The 17760-nt window shown below is 43.1% G+C and overlaps 1 protein-coding gene across 5 annotated transcripts in view; it reads right to left on the bottom strand.

The window, feature by feature from the left end:
- The window catches only part of Kif13b (kinesin family member 13B), a 159257-nt gene that overhangs the window by 38309 nt on the left and 103188 nt on the right, over positions 1–17760 (bottom strand). For all 5 annotated transcript variants that reach the window (XM_071610614.1, XM_027926852.3, XM_071610615.1 and 2 more), the window contains 10 exons: positions 16500–16657; positions 15256–15388; positions 12094–12240; positions 11519–11548; positions 10010–10109; positions 9116–9242; positions 8366–8421; positions 6142–6266; positions 4827–5003; positions 2329–2421 (listed from right to left, as the gene is read on the bottom strand). In XM_071610614.1, coding sequence (XP_071466715.1) covers positions 2329–2421; positions 4827–5003; positions 6142–6266; positions 8366–8421; positions 9116–9242; positions 10010–10109; positions 11519–11548; positions 12094–12240; positions 15256–15388; positions 16500–16657 — 1146 coding nt within the window. The remainder of the gene's footprint in view (positions 1–2328; positions 2422–4826; positions 5004–6141; positions 6267–8365; positions 8422–9115; positions 9243–10009; positions 10110–11518; positions 11549–12093; positions 12241–15255; positions 15389–16499; positions 16658–17760) is intronic.

The following is a 17760-nucleotide window of genomic DNA, read 5'->3' on the forward strand; positions in this document are numbered from 1 at the left end:
CCGTGCACGTGAACGGGAAACTCACGAGTCTATTAATATGTGATCTTATTCATGGATGTCCTTGTTTCAAGAAGAACATCTTCATGGCAAATTCTTCTCAGGGAAAATCAGGAACTACATTTACTTGTGAGTTTCTTATACCAAAAACTACACGATGCACATCCAGATGCTATCACATCTTAAATGCCATCAACATAAGACGAACATTTATACACAACTAAGGAAAAAGACCTGCCAATTAATTTTAAGATACCATCAGTTATAAGGCATTCTAATTTCAGGGACTTTTTTTAAGACTATAAATGAGTCTTAGAACAGATCAAATACAGGCAGATTCATCAACTGGCTTAAGTTCACCAAGACACTGCCTCCTACAGTCTCCTCTGGGCCTGTGATGACCATGGAGAGAGGAGTCAGCCACGATTAGCCAGAGAGGCAAGAGGAGCCCCTGGGCCTAGACTCCTAGGCACTGAGGACCCCTCTCACCAGTCCACAAAGAGCTAGTGAGAGGCTGTAGGGAGCAGTTTCCCAGAGAGAGACAGAACCTGTCTTGCTGCCGTCTGGCTAGACCGTTCCTTTCTCATGGCTTTTGGAACATGCAACACAAGGCACACATGGGACTTTTTCATGATGAAACCCTAGCTTGATAAAGGTTCTTCTCATTTTACATCTAAGACTAATCTCACACAAGCTTTAAGTTTCCCTTTTCCTTTTTCTTTATCATCAGGATTTGATAATGTAGAAACAATGGTCTACCACTCGGTTGCTCAGCTAGCTATCAACACCTCATCCCCTGAGGGTATTGTCTCCAAACTGACTGCCCCACATGTTTTCTCTTTTAAACTATCACCCGAAAAGTAAAAACACTTTTAAAGAGAATAAGAAACCTCCAAGGAAAGAAGAGGGAGCTGTAGAGGGAAAGGAAAGAAGGAAGACAGTTCCTAGGTAGGGGCAGGGGCTGTGCCCTGTGCCCATCTCTTCACTCCCCTTTTGACAAAGTGAAGGTCCAAGAGAGGAAAAGCAGAAAACAAAATACAGGGAATAAATGTTAGGACTCCAGCAAAATGTGTAAGTTTACTTGTTTAAAATCTTACAAACGAATGAAGCACAGAGAGTGATCCTTCTTCAGACCAAAGATTACACAGTGGACTCAACTCTGCAAACATCTTAATTTCTAAATGCTCAGAAAGCTCCAAATTAAACAGTTAAGCAGTTAATGGTTTCTATCTAAGTCTAACTTTAAAAATCTAGAAAAGAACCATTGGACACTAATGGAGAGAAGAAAAGTGTCTTGCAATACAAGAGATCTAAAGCAAAATCCAGTCTACTTGTTTCCTTCTCAGGGTCTGGCTCCTGCTTTAGAACACACACTGCCCACCTGCAACGCAGACAGGCAGCAGAATCCATCAACATTCCTGAGGTATGGAATGCAGGTCAAGATGCAGTGCTGATCATGGCAGGGGCTGTGCCCTGTGCCCATCTCTTCACTCCCCAGGAAACTCCATCTGTTCTCACTCCCCTTTTGACAATGAGGGAAGGAGAAGGAACCACTCCTTTGTGTTTTCAGAGTCCTCTTCTGAGGACCCACACTTCTGTCCCTGGAGGGACACTTCCTTGCCCAGCCCAGCAAATGAAGCTAATTCAGGGCTTAAGTACTAGGAGTGTGTATGAGCCACATGCTCATCATGTTTCAATCACCAAATCCTCAGAATCATCTGAATCCTCAGAATATCTCAACTAATTCACAAAGGGAAATAGTAAAAGTGGTAGTAAAATATTAATACTCATATAACAATGGCCACAGCAGCCATGACTTACTGCCTAGACATGTGGACTACATTCTACACACACTGTTTCATTAACCCTTAAAAACAACCCTGCGTAGAATGTATGACTAACCCCATTTGAAAAAAAAAAAAAATTACATTCAGAGTAATTGACCCAAGGTCACTTTGCTAATAAGAGATAAGAATAAGACTTATTTGATTCCAAAATCCAGCACGAATCTCAACACCGGGTTGGGCTGCCTCCCTGAGGGTGACGCCACATCACTATGCTCTTGTCTTCTTCGGTGTGCCGTGAGCAAAAAGATGCTGAGGTGTTTTTCAAAAGAAAGCTCTTCTTTAACAAAACACAATCTAGAACTGCTAAGGCCATGAATTCATTGTGTTCTGAGTTAAGATTAGGAAATTCCTCTAGAAACCTCCAGCATTTCCCTGAGTACACATTTTCAGTTAATATGTATTTCTTGCATATGTGAGTTTTCAGGGAGTTATCTCTTTTTAAGTTCTTATTTTTAGTAAATTCAAATTGCATATGATCCTTCACCTCTGGAATATTGGAGACAATTTCAAAGGTCACTCCACATCCAGGAATAGAGCTTCGATGAGACATCTTTTTTAGGAGACTTTGAGCAAAACCCTAGAGAAAAACAAAACAGAAGATAAAGTTTTCTGCCTCAAAAACTGAGTTTACACTAGCACAGAGGTAGCATGAAGGATACTGTGTTCGTTCTGATCAAATGGAAACAGCACATTTCCAACATAAGGCAATGAAATTCACATCACTAAATACAGCTTCCTCAACTTCCTCCCCTGCACAGAACCAAACGACTAGAAGTCTACAGTGACAGGTCCCCATACCAAGCACAGGAGGACAGACTTGGAAACTGGCCCCAGGCATCTGGATAAACTTTGCTTCAACACTATAGAAATAAAACACATGAAATGACCTTCCAAAGAGGATGTAAGCAAGGACTGGTGACGCTTATGCTTCTCCCTCCCAGTACGATGGACATTTTGTACCATGAATATTGACAAGTTCGGGCATTAAATTCTTGACCAGAGCAGGATCGTTATAAAGAATGATTTAAGAGTGCCTGGTCATTGTTTATGCTGACTGCGCTCTTTGCACAGTTCAGAATTGAACTGTTGAATTAATGCAGAGATGACTCATTTGGAGATGCTGCTAAGACTGAGCATCCTGCAGAGGTTGAGGAGAGCAGCGATGAGGGCGGAATACAATTGGTGAATAAAGATAAGGACGAGAGAGAACAGGAAACGGGCATGGAGCCCTTTTCCCTAAGCAAAAGGGAAGGCAGTGACTGGAAAAAATAAAAAACCCAAAGGAAAGACAAAAATCAAGTCACTTAGTCTCAAAAATGTATAATTTCACAAACCTAATAAGAACTTATTTCCCATTCAATCTTTTTAATCAATTTTTAAAAGATCTGAGCCCCTCAGAATGCAAAGACCATCGACTTCATCCTTCATGCCTGGACTTTGGTCTCACAGCGCAGAGCCAAGGTCAGGGACAATGTGGGCAGTGGGTGGCTCTGAGCTATTACTGAGCTACTACCTCTCGGTGGGTAGTGGGGGCAGTGTGAATACCATTGTTACTACACTCTTTTGTTTTCTATTTGCATGGAATGAGTAGTGCTAACTTGCACAAAAGGGGTCACGTGGAAGTTCCTGTCCTTGCTATAAAGAAGCAATGTACAGCAATGAAATATCTTAGATTGGAGGGGAAATGGCATGTCTTAAAAATACCAGGAAGAAAAGTAGCAACTCATTGTCCCTACAGAGAAAACAAACAGTGCCCTCTCTGTGGGGGACGCTGCAGGGCTGGTGACTCTGCCAGGCAGGTTCAGGGCCTGCCAACCAGGATGGGTGATTTGGAATGGAAACCCTTTCTTCAAAATATTCCCCAAGAGCAGCGTGTCTCATTCAAGCCCTTCCAGACACGAGTGCATGGATTCTTGCGTGGGCATCTATGCTCACCCTATGGCCGGGGTCTTACTGATGTGGGATTGGCAGTTAAAGAGCTGTCATTTCAACAGCATTACGGCCAGTCTTCACTTCAAAGGTTGATACCAGTGTGACATTTAGAACTAAAGATTAATTTTTAGGGGAGGAGATTACATTTAGGAGTCTGTCAACCATGACTGTGCTCTTTTAAATGACAAGACTGATTTTCATCTGTCCTGGTTTCAGTCAGTTTGAGAATGCCTCACAGAAGGGAGCGAGACGATTAATTAGGATCCATGGGTCGACCTCCCAGATCCTTATATTTGAAAAGCCATAGAGTTTAAGTTCTCAGCTAGACATTCCCTCCTAACCCTTCATGTGGCATGAGGTTCTTCCCAAACATGCTCCTTGGCATGGGCTCATCTCACCACACTGCAGTCCCTAAGTTCCCCGGCTGCCCTGGCCCTCCCGCCTCACGATCTCTGCAGAAGTGTTCTCCTCCTCCCCATGAAACGCTCTATCTGTACGGTACCAGCTCAATGCATGCTCCTCTGCACAGCCCTCCCTCCCTCTGTCTGAAGGCTGTTCTCTGGCACATGGTGAGGCCCACACCCCAGCACTCAGCATAGAGCACAGCAGCTGCTGCTCAGGGAGCTTCGGTGAGGAGACTTTTGCCCTATACAGCCCCACATTGTTTCCTACTCACCTTTTTAACCCAGAGGCAAGGACTGCTATGAAAGAAAGGCCTAGAAAGAGAAGCATAAGCAGCCCATGCTGATAAACTAACAGCTGATCTGCCAGGGAACAGCAAGAAGAGGCAACAGGACTGCCGAACCTGCCCGGGCAGGGCCCGAGGCACCCCAAAAACAGCTGCCACTAGCGGATCTGCCCTAAAGAGATTCAGTGTAACAATCTAGTACTATTAGAAGGAAGTCAGAATGGCAGCCTGGGGACTGGAGCGAGCACAGTCTTGGGACAGTCACTCACCTAGACAATGTCTCAAGCCAGAGTGACCACTCCACAGCCCTGGCCACAGGTGGGCTGTGGTGAAAACGCTGTTGAGTAGGAGTAAGGCCTCACCTGCCGGCCGTGAACGTGCACACAAATTCTTTTGCGTAAGACCAGCTGCATGTCAGCGGGATGACTAAGCTGGACTGTCACACGCACGATCAGGAACAGGCGCTCGTCTGTGGGCGTGCCCTTGCTGAGCTGAGGACAGCTATGCACTGCAGAGTCCCAGGAGGCCTCTGCTTTCACCTGCAGAGAAGGTAGGACAATGCACTGTGCTTTCCACCAAAGAAACCAAGGTTAGGCTAAAGTCCTCCTGTGAGGACCGCTCTGAAAAGGCAAGACTGTGAGGATGTTGTCTCCGGCACCTGAGTCTGGAGAGCAGAGAGCAGGGGCTTTCCTGGCTGGGCTGCTTGCTCTTCATTTTTCTTTTTCTTTTTTTTTTTTTAATTTTAAAAAGTGCTCAAACATCAAGAAAAGTAGCAAAAGTCAGTTCCATGGACTCCTATATGCCTTTTGAGACCTACCTATTGTCAGGATTTGGTCACTTTTGCTTCTCTTTGTCACAACCAACACACACATACTATTTTTGCTGAATCACTTTGGAGTGAGTGGGAGAGAGCTGCCACACTCAGGAGATTCACCATAGATACAATACTGTCATTTATTACACAGTCTGTGTTCAAATGTTTCCCTGTCCCCTGCCCCAGGTCATACAGTGCATTTAGCTGCCATATCCCAACACCCACTTTATCTGCAACAGGCCCCGGTCCTCGAGGAAGGGCCTGCCTGTCCGCCATCCTAGAGCATGCAGCTCAGAGAGAGTGCCCGAGTGTGTCCTCACGTTGAATTTAGCTCTGCGTCTTAGAAACACATCAGCTTTCCTCCCTGAAACACTTCATGATATAATTTTTCAAGCATGTTAGAAAGTAGGGACTAAAGCCCCCAATATACCCATTACACAGCTTCAATCATTTAAATCAAGATTTCAACACACTACCTTCATCCGTTCTTTTCCTCCTTTCAAAAAGTTTTTATGAAACAATTTTAAAGCAAATCCCAAATGTGGTGCCATCCACACTCCCTGTGCTTCAGCAGTTCAACTTCCACCTCAGGGGCTGAGGACAGAGGACAGCTGCTGACCACTGCCGGCCTGCATGGGCCACACGGACACGAACCTTCACCCGGAGAGGGAGGAGGAAGGTGAATGGGCAGAATGGAATGTTCAGGCCTCACTCTTTTTGGAAGTCAGAAGGAAAGGCTTCCACGGGTTTTGGTTGAGAAGCATATGCACTGAAATTACCACCTTGGTGACTGCTTCCAGAGGCTCCAGGGAAGTCTATGGAACTAGTTTTTATCTGACCCTCCCGAGCTCTGCTTGACTCACCTCTCCATCATGGTGTTTCACGACCTGGAGTTCAAAGAACTCGTCCTCCTCTTCCCCAGTCAGGGTGGCATCCCATCCTCCAGCTTCTGGGTCGTCAAGATTATCCTGAGAGCTGAAATCATCAGCTGACGACAAAGAGGCTCCGTTAAACCTGGAGATGGTCCTCAAGGGTAACCCTGACCAGCTAAATTTCAATGGGCTTATTATTAAAATTGTGTTTCACATTTCATTTGCTTTTGCTATGCAATCTCACGTGACACAATGAACCATTTAAGAGTTCACAGATCTTAGAGGGAAAGTTGCCTCAAGAAATCATCTCTCTCTCAATGCTCCCTTTACATCTAATCTCACATGGGAGGCAAAGGAAGCCAAGACACCTAGGAGGTAACCCAAGGTCTGCTCACCCATGTAATGACAGGATTGTAACCAAAATGCCCCACCTTTTAATGCACTGAAAAAAATGAGAAATAAACGAGAGTAATTCCAGTTACTTGACAGTTAAGTTCAACGAAAGGATCGACTGACTACATGAGCCAGAGGCCCTACTTAGGAATGCATCATGGTGTTTCGTTCCCAGCCCACCCCTCTCCCAGTCCCCATCCACCTTAAGCTAATGCACAAGCATCAAAAGCAAGTGGGGGTGGAGGGATGGGAATAGGAAAGGAAATAGAATGAATCAGACATCACTCTCCTAGGCTCATATATGAATACATGACCAGGGCAACTCCACATCATGTGCAACCACAGAATGGGAATTTACACTCCATGTATGTATGTATAATGTGTCAAAATATACTGCAATGTAAAACTGAAAAGAACAAATTAAAAATTTAAAAAAAGGACTAGTGGGCTTGGGTAGACTAAGAACATGTATAACACTCAACAAAGTCCTGATCATTTCTGTAAATATCCAGACTAACAGGCCTTCTTCCTCGGGCTCTTTTCCCCCCTCCACTTTCTTATGCAACCCCCCACCCCAAACACACGTACATGGCCCTCACCTATCTGGGAAGCCTAACTTAAGAGACCAGAGTCACCCTCAGTCTCCAAGGTTCTAGAGAACAACAGGCAGGACTGTGTCTTGTAGCAATACTTACAAAAACAAATAGCTCCCCGCCATCAGGTGGCTGCGCATACCATGGCAGGGCCCAGTACTCTACCTGTGAGTAAATGTGAGGATCCTCCATGCGAGCAAGCTCAGGGGCACAGGTACAGAACCCTGGCACACCACTTTCTGCTCAGAGGAAGGGGTCCACCAAGGACACACAGCTCGTCTACCTAGGGGCCTTAACCTTCACACACAGTTCTTTTTCAAAGGCTGTAGGAATTTAACTGCTGACATTTAACTTAGTTTTAGCTCCTTTACTTGCCTTTTCATGTCCTATTTTTTCCTCCTACAGGCAGAGTACATTGTGGGGGGAGCAGACAGCAGTTATTTACAAAAAAAAAAAGGTAATCCAGGAATGAGCGCATAAGGACTCACAGAAAAAGTACAAAAATTATTATATAATGTTAAGAAAACATGCTACATAGTATTATTAGTCCCTTCTGGAGAGGAGTCTTTCCTAAAGAATAAAGAGAAAAGTTTTTGCATGTGTGATACTGGGGATTGAACCCAGGGTGTCCTACCACTAAGCCACACATCCTCAGCCCCTTTTACTTCTTATTTTGAGACAGGATCTCACTAAGTTGCTGAGGCTGGCCTCAAACTTGCAAATCCTGCTGCCTTGGCCTCCCAAGTCACTGGGATTACAAGTGTGCACCACTGTACCCAGCCAAGAAAACATTTTTTTTTTAATTTTTTTTATAGTTGTAGATGGACAGCATGCCTTTATTTGTTTGTTTTTTTATGCAGTGCTAAGGATCGAACCCAGTGCCTCACACATGCTAGGGAAGTGCCGCTGAGCTACAGCCCCAGCCCAGAAGAAAACATTTTTAATACAGATAAACATTACCACCATCCTGACCTGATGGGGGAAGCATGCACACAGAACCAGGGTTGCAGCAGTGAAATGTGAGGAGGCCTCATAATGAAACAGATGTCTACTGCTGTTAGGAAAATAAGACTTACAACAGCTCAGTCTTTGAACAGCATCAGAATGTATGAGCCACAAAAAACTGCCTCTAACCTCAGGAGGACAGGTTGCCCACTGACACACTTGGTTAGTATCTGAGCGTTAACCTGATTTGCCCAGGTAAGCCTTCAAAAACTCCTTGAACTTACCATTCAGGTCAAGGAATATAACAGGAATGTGGGCTTCCATCCCAGGAACTGGTGTCCTGAAACACAGAGACAAACGCTCCTCTAGTACACTTGAGGACATGGCCCCAGCACACACTCACGGCTAGCACGGTCCCGGCCACAGCACCTGGGCACTGATCTCCTACAATTTAACATGAGAAATGCCACAGAGACTGAACTGTAACTGCCACTTCTTACGCTGACACTAGAACTGGTCTGCAAGACCATTCATCTGTTTCTATAAAGCCCCATTTCAACTTACTTTCTTATTAAAGGACATACTCCAGGGTTCTGTGTGGCTTAACTTACTATTTTTAATTTCTATAAAGTGGCACAGAACATTTGCTGACAGTACAGTTTAAGCTGGTACCAAAACCAAAAACTGGTGCAGATGCAATTTTCTTATGACTGAACATTCTTCTAAGGGAACGAATAATCCAAGTAATTTACACATTAACTACTTTTTTTAATGCTAAGTACAGTGGTACTAAATATTGATTTAAGTTCTCAGAAATCTTAATTACTTTGGCCAATAACAATGTTATTTAATAAAGCAGCTATCTTAGACCACAGTTATTCTAGTAATGAAAATAATTTAATAGTTCCTTTAATTCACACAACTCTGTCACATGCTATCACGACTCTTCCATTAACAGCAGCACACCCAGAACTCAAATGGAAAGCAGGGGTTCGAGAATGCTCAGAACTCCACAAGAACTGAGGGGTTCCTACCACTCTGCAGGGGCCCCTGGAATGCCACTGCCAGCAGAGGGGACCATCACAGCGTTCCTTTCCTCAGTTAGGGTCAACCGCATCTCCAGGAGCTGGGCCTCACGGTCAGCATCATCCTCTGTTTTATCTAGAACATCAAGAATGAGGATTAGAACAAAGAAAGATGTTGTATCCGCCGATAACTAAAAAAATATGAAAAAAAAAAAGAATGAGGATTAGGCCAGGAGTGGGGTGCGCACCAGGAATCCCAACAACACAGAAGGCCAAGGCAGGATGACCACAAGTTTTGGGCTAGACTGGGCAATTTAGCAAGACCTGTCTCAAAATAAAAAAAAAAAAAAAAAATAAGTGCAAGGGGCATAGCTCAGTGATAGAGCACCCCTGGGTTCAATCACCAGTAATGCACGCGCGCCCACACACACACACACATACACACACACACACACACTTGATCCAGAAATGCTACTTGATGTTTCTACCTCTGGAAATATCACGTGTTTCAGTTGCTGGCACTGGGTGCTCACAGTGAGAAGAGCTAACCCAAGCAAAGGCCACCTGGGCTCCTGCAGAGACGCCCCTTCAGCCCCTGGGCACACGGCAACCTGGCCCAGGCAGAACACTTGGGAACATCAGCGCCTTTCCTGAAGCTGTTTCTAATGGCCAGTATGTGCTCTGCCCACTGCAATCCCTTCCTCTGTTGGTGGTTGGGGACCACACCAACATATTATCACAACTGGATGAATGTTCTCTTGAAGGGACATGGCACAAACCAGGAGTCACACTCATGTGCTCTTGCCATCCACATGGCTGACACAGGCTCTTAATTTACATGACTATGAACAGGGTTAACTATGCACCAACTTCAGGGAGGGAATACTGAGTTGCTCTTCTTACCAGGTTTGCTGACAAGCTTTTGTAGCTGTTGATCCAAATACTCTTGACGCTTTGTTAACACATTCAGCCATTTTCTACGTAATCGCTCTAAATCCCGATCCTGGAAGAAAATAAGGGAAACCATATTCACCACATACAACATGATGTCAAGACAGTACCTGTGAAACCGATGCTCTAGTCCACCTTTCTCTAACATGATTAAAAGATGTATCACACAAAACTTCATTATTAGCACCACCAGATACCTTTACTGTAGTTTAGAAGAGAAACTCTCAGAATCTAAAGCATTTTCTTCTAAAGCAGAATTATTTGTGAAAGGGATATCTCTGGCACCCAGGCCAGTGTTATTTCTAGTGGCTTATGGGACAGAACTCCAAGCAAGGAAGGTCTATAAGGCCTCTTTGATGGAAAGAACTTACAAACTCCATTCACTAATCTTCAGATTTACATAGCCCAGAACCATCAGAAGGGGCTTTAAATGCTACAACCCCTTTTCCCACATTGCACTAGGTTCTTAGAGACATGCCACATAAATGCTTCTCCCCTTATTGTATATGGGGGAGGACAAGAGGACAGGGATCGTTACCAGCAGACCAACAACTCTACCAGTCAACACCTGCAAGCACGCCAATCTTCCCTCATTTCCTCTGTAATAAGGTTACAAGACAGGGTAGGTCAGTGGAATGCTGCAGACGCCATGGATCTGGATTTCACCAGGGCACTTAACCAAATAGCCCATGACATTCTTGTGGACAACATGGAGGAATGCGCAATGCATCTACTTGAGTAAGATCGCAGAGGACTCAAATACCACATCCAAACAGCAGTGAGTAATGGAATCACCTCAGCTTAAAGAGGTCTCTACTGCTGTGCCATAGGACCCTGAAGGCAACACCATCTGATACAATGTGTTTTATCAGTGACTTGCAGGAGCAGACGTTTCTATCCAATTAGAATGATGCAAAGCCAGAGAGTGACTGCACTGGATGACATCATCAGGCTCCACAGGGCTGAGACAGTCCTCAAGGATGACTAACAGGATGAAACTTCACAGACACAGACAAAATATGGCAGATTAGGGAAAGAGAGGAAAGGGAAAAATAATACCACAAAAACCCTGGATGAGTGCAGGGTGGGCATTCGGGGAGAACTGGCTTCAAATAAGGAAAAACACCAAGGGCTGGACCACGCTCAGGGCGACACTGGAACAGGAGCAGGGCCAGTGACTCCACTCAAGCAGAGGCCAGGGAAGAGCAGCTGGGGAAATTGCTCTTTAGGAGCCTGGATGGAGAGATCCAGGTGTGGGGAAGGACAGGGTCCAAAGTGATGTTCTGCCTTCACGACCCATGATACCCATGATACAATACCGTCCTCCTACTCTGTGTTACTTTAAGAAGATGCACCATTTGAATCAAAATTACTTAATTATCAAGTAAGAGCACAACAAGCTCCTAGAATGTGTAATTATGTACTTGAATCAAGCTGACAGGCTAACCGACGCTCAATTACCTGGTAGCTGTCCATGTCCTCCTCTTCCTCCTAAAAGAAAAAAGTGCATCATGGAGAACCAAAATAATTATCCAAGAATCGGGCTACACAGTCTGAATCTTCCCCCAGAGTTTCTGTTCCTCGGTGTCACCTCCCACCTACAGCACCCTCAGTCAGAGCTTTACAGTTGTCAGGAAGTGGAGGAAAACCTTGAGCCCTGGGGGTTGGGGGTGAAGAGCACTGTTTGACCTTTTCGGGAGCCAGTACAATACTCACCCTGCTGGGCTTACAGTCCCACTCACCAGGGGAAATCAAACCCCTGCTGGCAAGTAGGCTTCACAAGCCAGTGGGGGGCTTCTGCAGAGGGGCTGCAGTGCAGAGCGGCTAATCACCACGCACTGGGGAGCGCAGCAGAGGCTGAAGAGTTTTAACCCTCTGTTTGCCAGGACCAGGGCAAGCCAGCAGAGTCTGCTAGGTGATTCCACAAGAAAGCAATGCCAAGAGCACTGTTCCCTGAACGCAGTGTGCCCGGGGTTCCCAAAGACTCTGGTCTGGGTTGGTCTTTTAACAAACCAAAAACAGTCACAGAAACTTACCTGGAAGGCATCAAGAGTTCTGGGGGACCTGAGTGGTCTGACTTTCAGGCATCCAATGCCAACAGACAGTATACACTCTTCCACCAATGGCAAAGTCCCAGACTCCTGCACAGACTTCACTTCAACTTGAACTCGCCGGGACTGCCCCTGGACCACAGAGAATTTTCAGTCTAAAAGTCAGTTTCTTACTTCCAAAAACTTGGTTTAGAGAGACCCCTACAGGTCCACGCTGAGAAAAACATTTAACTTTGGAGACAAGATCTCTTAAGTACTAACATACAAATCCAAAACCAGTCAAGAAAACTTATGTTCCTTTTTACCAAGTAAAAAGACATTTCATCAATAAAAAGAAACATTAAAAGAAAACATTCTAACAAAGGAAATGTGAATCATTGTCTAATAAACAATGTTCAATTTATCTGATAATCAAATACATACAAATTAAAATAACCACAACACACTTTAATTTCTACTTGTTACACTAGCAATTATATGTGAAACAGGCGATTTACAATACCGCCCAAGGTTTACAAAATAATTTCAAAACTGTAGGGCAAGAATTTAAGTTGGGCAATATGACTTAAAAATATAAGTATCCTATGCCCCAGAGTTGACTTTGTAGGGATATGTCCTAAGTAAATAATCGTGCATTTTTATAAAGAATCTAAAAGCACTGTGAAGAATAGCAAAAAATAGATATAAATCAAATGTACAGTATCCATAACTGTTCAAGTAAGCATAATGAAACACGGTATTGCGTAATGAAACACGATGTAGTCATTAAACCATTACTGTGGGAAACGTGTGGTGTGCCAGGTGAAGAGCAAGTAACCAAGGGCAGGAGACACATACGGGCCTCTAAACGCAAGTATCTAAACGCAGGTATCGGAGTTAGAAACTAGAAAGGCTAACTACCTTGGAATCGCTGCCCTAATCCCAGAATAAAAACTAATTTTAAGCTAAACAGCAAAAGGAACTGATCAGAAAAAGCTGTTCCTACTTAAAACTGTTTTCTGAGTAACTCCTATGTGACTCCATATATTTACCATGAAGTACATGGTCAGAAAGAATTCCCAGTATCCTCAAATTACTGACTTCAAACTTAGTTTATAAATGTTAGGGACAGACAACAGAGTATGAAAATGGAATCTGAATATGTTTCAAATCAATTACTCTTGTCTGCTTCCACTACACTTAGCTCCCAAGAGATTTGCATGATGAGGAAAATCTACTTATGCATTGATCCCATCAAGCTGCGTTTGAATGGATAGGATACAGACATCTTTTGAGTTTATATTTTCTAAGAACTATGCATCAGTTAGTCTGTGGAAAAATTCCTCAGAAAATATTTTAATAGTCTAATATTATTTCAATTTGCTACCTTTTAAACCAGAAAGCAATCTGTTCGGAACACATAAAAACAGTGAACATGGACACAGTGGGAAGATTCTAGGTATGGAGAGGGAAGGGAGGAGGGCAGGGTGGGAACGGCTCACTGCTCCACAGCAAAGCTTTGCAAAGTGCACTTCAACTAGTGGCTGAACTTGTTGCAGCTGCTGATATCCCAGCATTTGTTGTGTACAGCAGTTTCTATGTGGCTAAGTCCTATCAGCTGTCCTCTGCCACTGTCCTGTTCAAGAAGAATATATCCCAATTTTAAAACTTATCCTACTCAGGTGCGCTCAGTCTTTGAGCCCCTCTCAGTCGCCTGCCAGGAGCCTCTGCCATCCTCTCCTGCTTCCAGCTCCTCAGGCACGTGACTCTACGCAAAGAGACCCAGGTCCAGCCTCAGGTCTTTATTCTGCCATTTGCACAGGAGAAACCTTCCCAGACCTCATGTGACGTTTTTTGGCAACCAGGTAAAGAGACAATCTTTCAAAAAACCCCTTCCTGACAAGTCCAGTGATCATCAGGCACTCTTAGTAAAGGGTGTCAGAAGTATGACCAACACTCAACTATCCAACTACACTAATTGGTAGAAAAATCACCCAGTCTTGCTTCCAGGAAGGAATTTCTAAGGCAGCCAAGGAAGATATACATCTTAACTGATGCCCAGAGAAAGAAGTTCTTCACACATGCAAGAATTCTACTGTACATACATATCATGCTGCAATTTAAACCAATCTCTTGCTTTTAGTTCCTTGCCTGTATGTGAATGCACCTGCTCACATTCATTGCTGGGGTCCAAAAGATGTGCTTTTCACCTTCCTTCTTGTAAGACATTTAGAAACTTAAATAGTTAAATTCTTTCTTTTAACCTTTTCTCATATTTGGCTTTGAATACTTTTAACATTCATTTTCTTGAGCTACTCTTTTATTTTAAACTATGGAAAAATCTCACAGGATACAGTAGCCTGCTAAGTGATAGATTAATGCAAAGCACAGCAAAAAAAAAAAAAGGTATTTCCAAATCATTTATGCAAATTACATAAAGACTTCCCTTCCACTGTCAGTTGGCAGAGTAGACTGGCAGATCACGACATGCCTAGGGTTGAGGGACTATTGTCACATATTTCTCTGCTATGTGGACCTGGCGTGTGTTCCCATCTACCCAGCTGCATTTATTTAACACCTTCCCTGTGCCGAGCACTGTGCTGTACATACAGCAACCCTCTTAATCCTCATCCCAGTCCCATGACGTTGGTGTTGCCATCATCTCCACACTGCAGGTGAAGGGCAGAGGGCACTGGACATGCCTACAGGTACAGAGCAAGGACACTGCAGAGATGGCACTGAATCCAGCATGTTGGCCCGTGAACACATGTTCTTTTGGCCATGTCACAATCCTTCTCCTCCTTGTTTTCATGAATGTGACAATCCTGCCTGATGTTTGTTTTATGCCCTATAATTCCAAGTTTATCTTTTTAATAACACACCAGAAGCTGGTTTCAAAATATTGTAAGTAGAAAGACTCATGACAAGGAAAGAAAATGCACATAAAGTAGGAAATTATTTTAATGTAAGATGGACTTGGCCAGTCTAGATATCAGCAGCAGCATCAACTTTTCTATTAAAAAGAATCCAACATGTAGCTCAGAGATACAGTGCTTGAACAGCATGCATGAGGCTCTGGGTTTGGTCCCCAGCACCACCAAAAACAACAACAAAAAATTAAGTATTCTGGTGCCAAAGAATTTCATAAGCACATTGGTGATCTGTTACCTGCCGGAGCTGGAAGACTCCTCCCGTTGGGACATCCTTGGCGGGAATCACTTCTACAGGGCAGTATTCACCATTCTCATTCTGTTCCAAGATCTGAACCCAGAATTCCAATTTCCTGGTAACTTCGCTCCACCTAGGAAACAGGTGCAGTTCTTGGGAAGTCACATTTCTTTTCCAATACAGGCAGCTTAGGATCCTACACATGAGACTAAGGAACTAAAACGACCACCAAACGGGTAACTGATCTATGGTTGAATTAGAAACATACAAATACATGCTGGCAAATACAATGAATAGCTAAGTTAAACTAACTTGATATCAAGACTAGAAATGGCTCCTTTATTTTGCTCAGAAAGATATGATGATAAAATCCTTTTCAAAGTGGCTACTCAAAAATCAGAGCATTCTAGTGAGATGTGCAGAACAAGTACAGGGCTACCTTCCCATAAACAAATAAAGGTAGCACTTTCCACTCCCATGACTTGAAAAGAGTCAAGGAAAAAAAAAAAAAAACTCACCTTCTAATTAAGTATTTGATAAAACTTTCTAAATGGCGGGAGGGAGGGAGGGAGGGAGGGAGGGAGGGAGGAAGGAAGGAAGGAAGGAAGGAAGGAAGGAAGGAAGGGAGGAAGGAAGGAAGGAAGGAAATAAATCTGGCTCCTGTCTATAATTAAATGAAAGTAAAAACATCTTCTATTTCAGTGATTCCCTTTATTTTATTTAGTTGTAGAGAGACACAATACCTTCATTTCACTTAGTTGCCTTTTTTCATGATGTTGAAAATCTAACCCAGTGCCCCACACATTCGAGGCAAGAGCTTCACCACTGAGCACCAGCCCCAGCCCCAGCCTCTCCCTTTTAAATCTTCCTTTTAAAGTCAACAATAAGGCTCTCTCCTTCCATCACCAATGCCACTAGCAAGAACTAAAAAGAGTAAATGTAATGATGCAGACCTCCATTTGTTTCTCTGATACTAATTAGAAATAATTCACAGTGATAAGTGATCATTCTCCACATTAATTTCACTATTTCTTCTTAAATAACCACATATTAGCTTTCTTGCATCATTCTTCCAAGTTCACTGTCCTAGGAAGTTTAGCTGTGACATAAGCATCCTGGACACAACACCATCTGCCCTGGGGCCTGGTAATGCTCAGGAAACAGTGAGCTTTATAAATGGCAGTATCAATCCACAGCAATGTTGTAAAATTATAAGCAGAATTAGATGGATATCTAAAATTCACCTGTCCCGAAGACTTCGTGTTTTTGCTTGGATGATTCCCAAATCCCACAGGGCTGGGTTTTTCCGGGGGTCATTCATTTTATGTCCATATACTTCAATTGCCAAGGCCCCTTCTGATAGATGCTCAATGAAGTCTTCCGTGATGTTAACAGAAAATTCCTGAAAGATAACAGCTGATTACAAAACAGAAACACTTTCTGGTAATCTTATAATTACTAATACCAGGAATCATGTACTTAAGTTTTATCAGGGAGGAAAGAAACAGAAAACAGAATACTTCCGTTACTGAGCAGAGTGTCATAGCACCTGGGTTTGATCACCAGCACCACCAAAAACAAAAAAAAAAAAAAAATTAAGAATTCTGGTGCCAAAGAATTTCATAAGCACATTGGGAGTGCCCAGGTGGCCAAAGGTTCTTGCCTTTAAGTTAACTATGAATTTTTAAAACCTTCCACTTTTTTTCTTTTTAGACTCCATTTTTTCATTGGTTCTTTTTAGACCTACATGACATAGAATTTATTTTGACATAAAGACATGGAATATAATTTGTTCTATTCAGTCCCAGGGACTTCCCCCTTCCCCTCCCCGCTCCCCTCCTCCCTCCTCATTCACTTCCTTCTGTTCTACTGATCTTTCTGCTATTATAGTTTTTTTTTTTTTTAATTAGTGTCTTGTGGATGCACATGATAGTGAGATTCACCATAGTATATTCATATATGTGCATAGGAAAGTCAGGTCAGACTCATTCCACTGTCTTCCTTATCTACTCCCCCCCCCCCTTCCCTTTATTCTCCTTTGTCTACTCCACTGATTTTTCTTCTATTCTTTTTTTATACCCCCCACCGTATTTTTCTCTACATATCAGAGAAAACATTCAACCTTTGATTTTTTAAAACCTTCCACTTTGAAAGTCTAGTATGTAAGAATAGCACTGCATTGTATTTTCAAAATCTATTTTTTAAATGCATAACTAACTATATGAAGCGTTATAATAATTTATAATATTTTGATATAAATTTCTACATCCAATAAGGTAACTATATATTGCAAAAATTACTTTTTCCAGTTTTTTGGACATTATCTACAATAAAAGAATAATGATTATTAGCACAAAAAATAATTTTCACAACCTGTCCTTATGTGTGGCAAGGGGGTACTGGGGATTAAACCCAAGGGTGCTTGCTACCACTGGTCTACATCCGCAACCTTCTTTTATTTTTTATTTTAAAACAGGGTTTTGATAAATTGCTACGACTGGCCTC

The sequence above is a fragment of the Marmota flaviventris genome, chromosome 3, assembly GCF_047511675.1.
Source record: "Marmota flaviventris isolate mMarFla1 chromosome 3, mMarFla1.hap1, whole genome shotgun sequence".
Taxonomy (NCBI): Eukaryota; Metazoa; Chordata; class Mammalia; order Rodentia; family Sciuridae; genus Marmota; species Marmota flaviventris.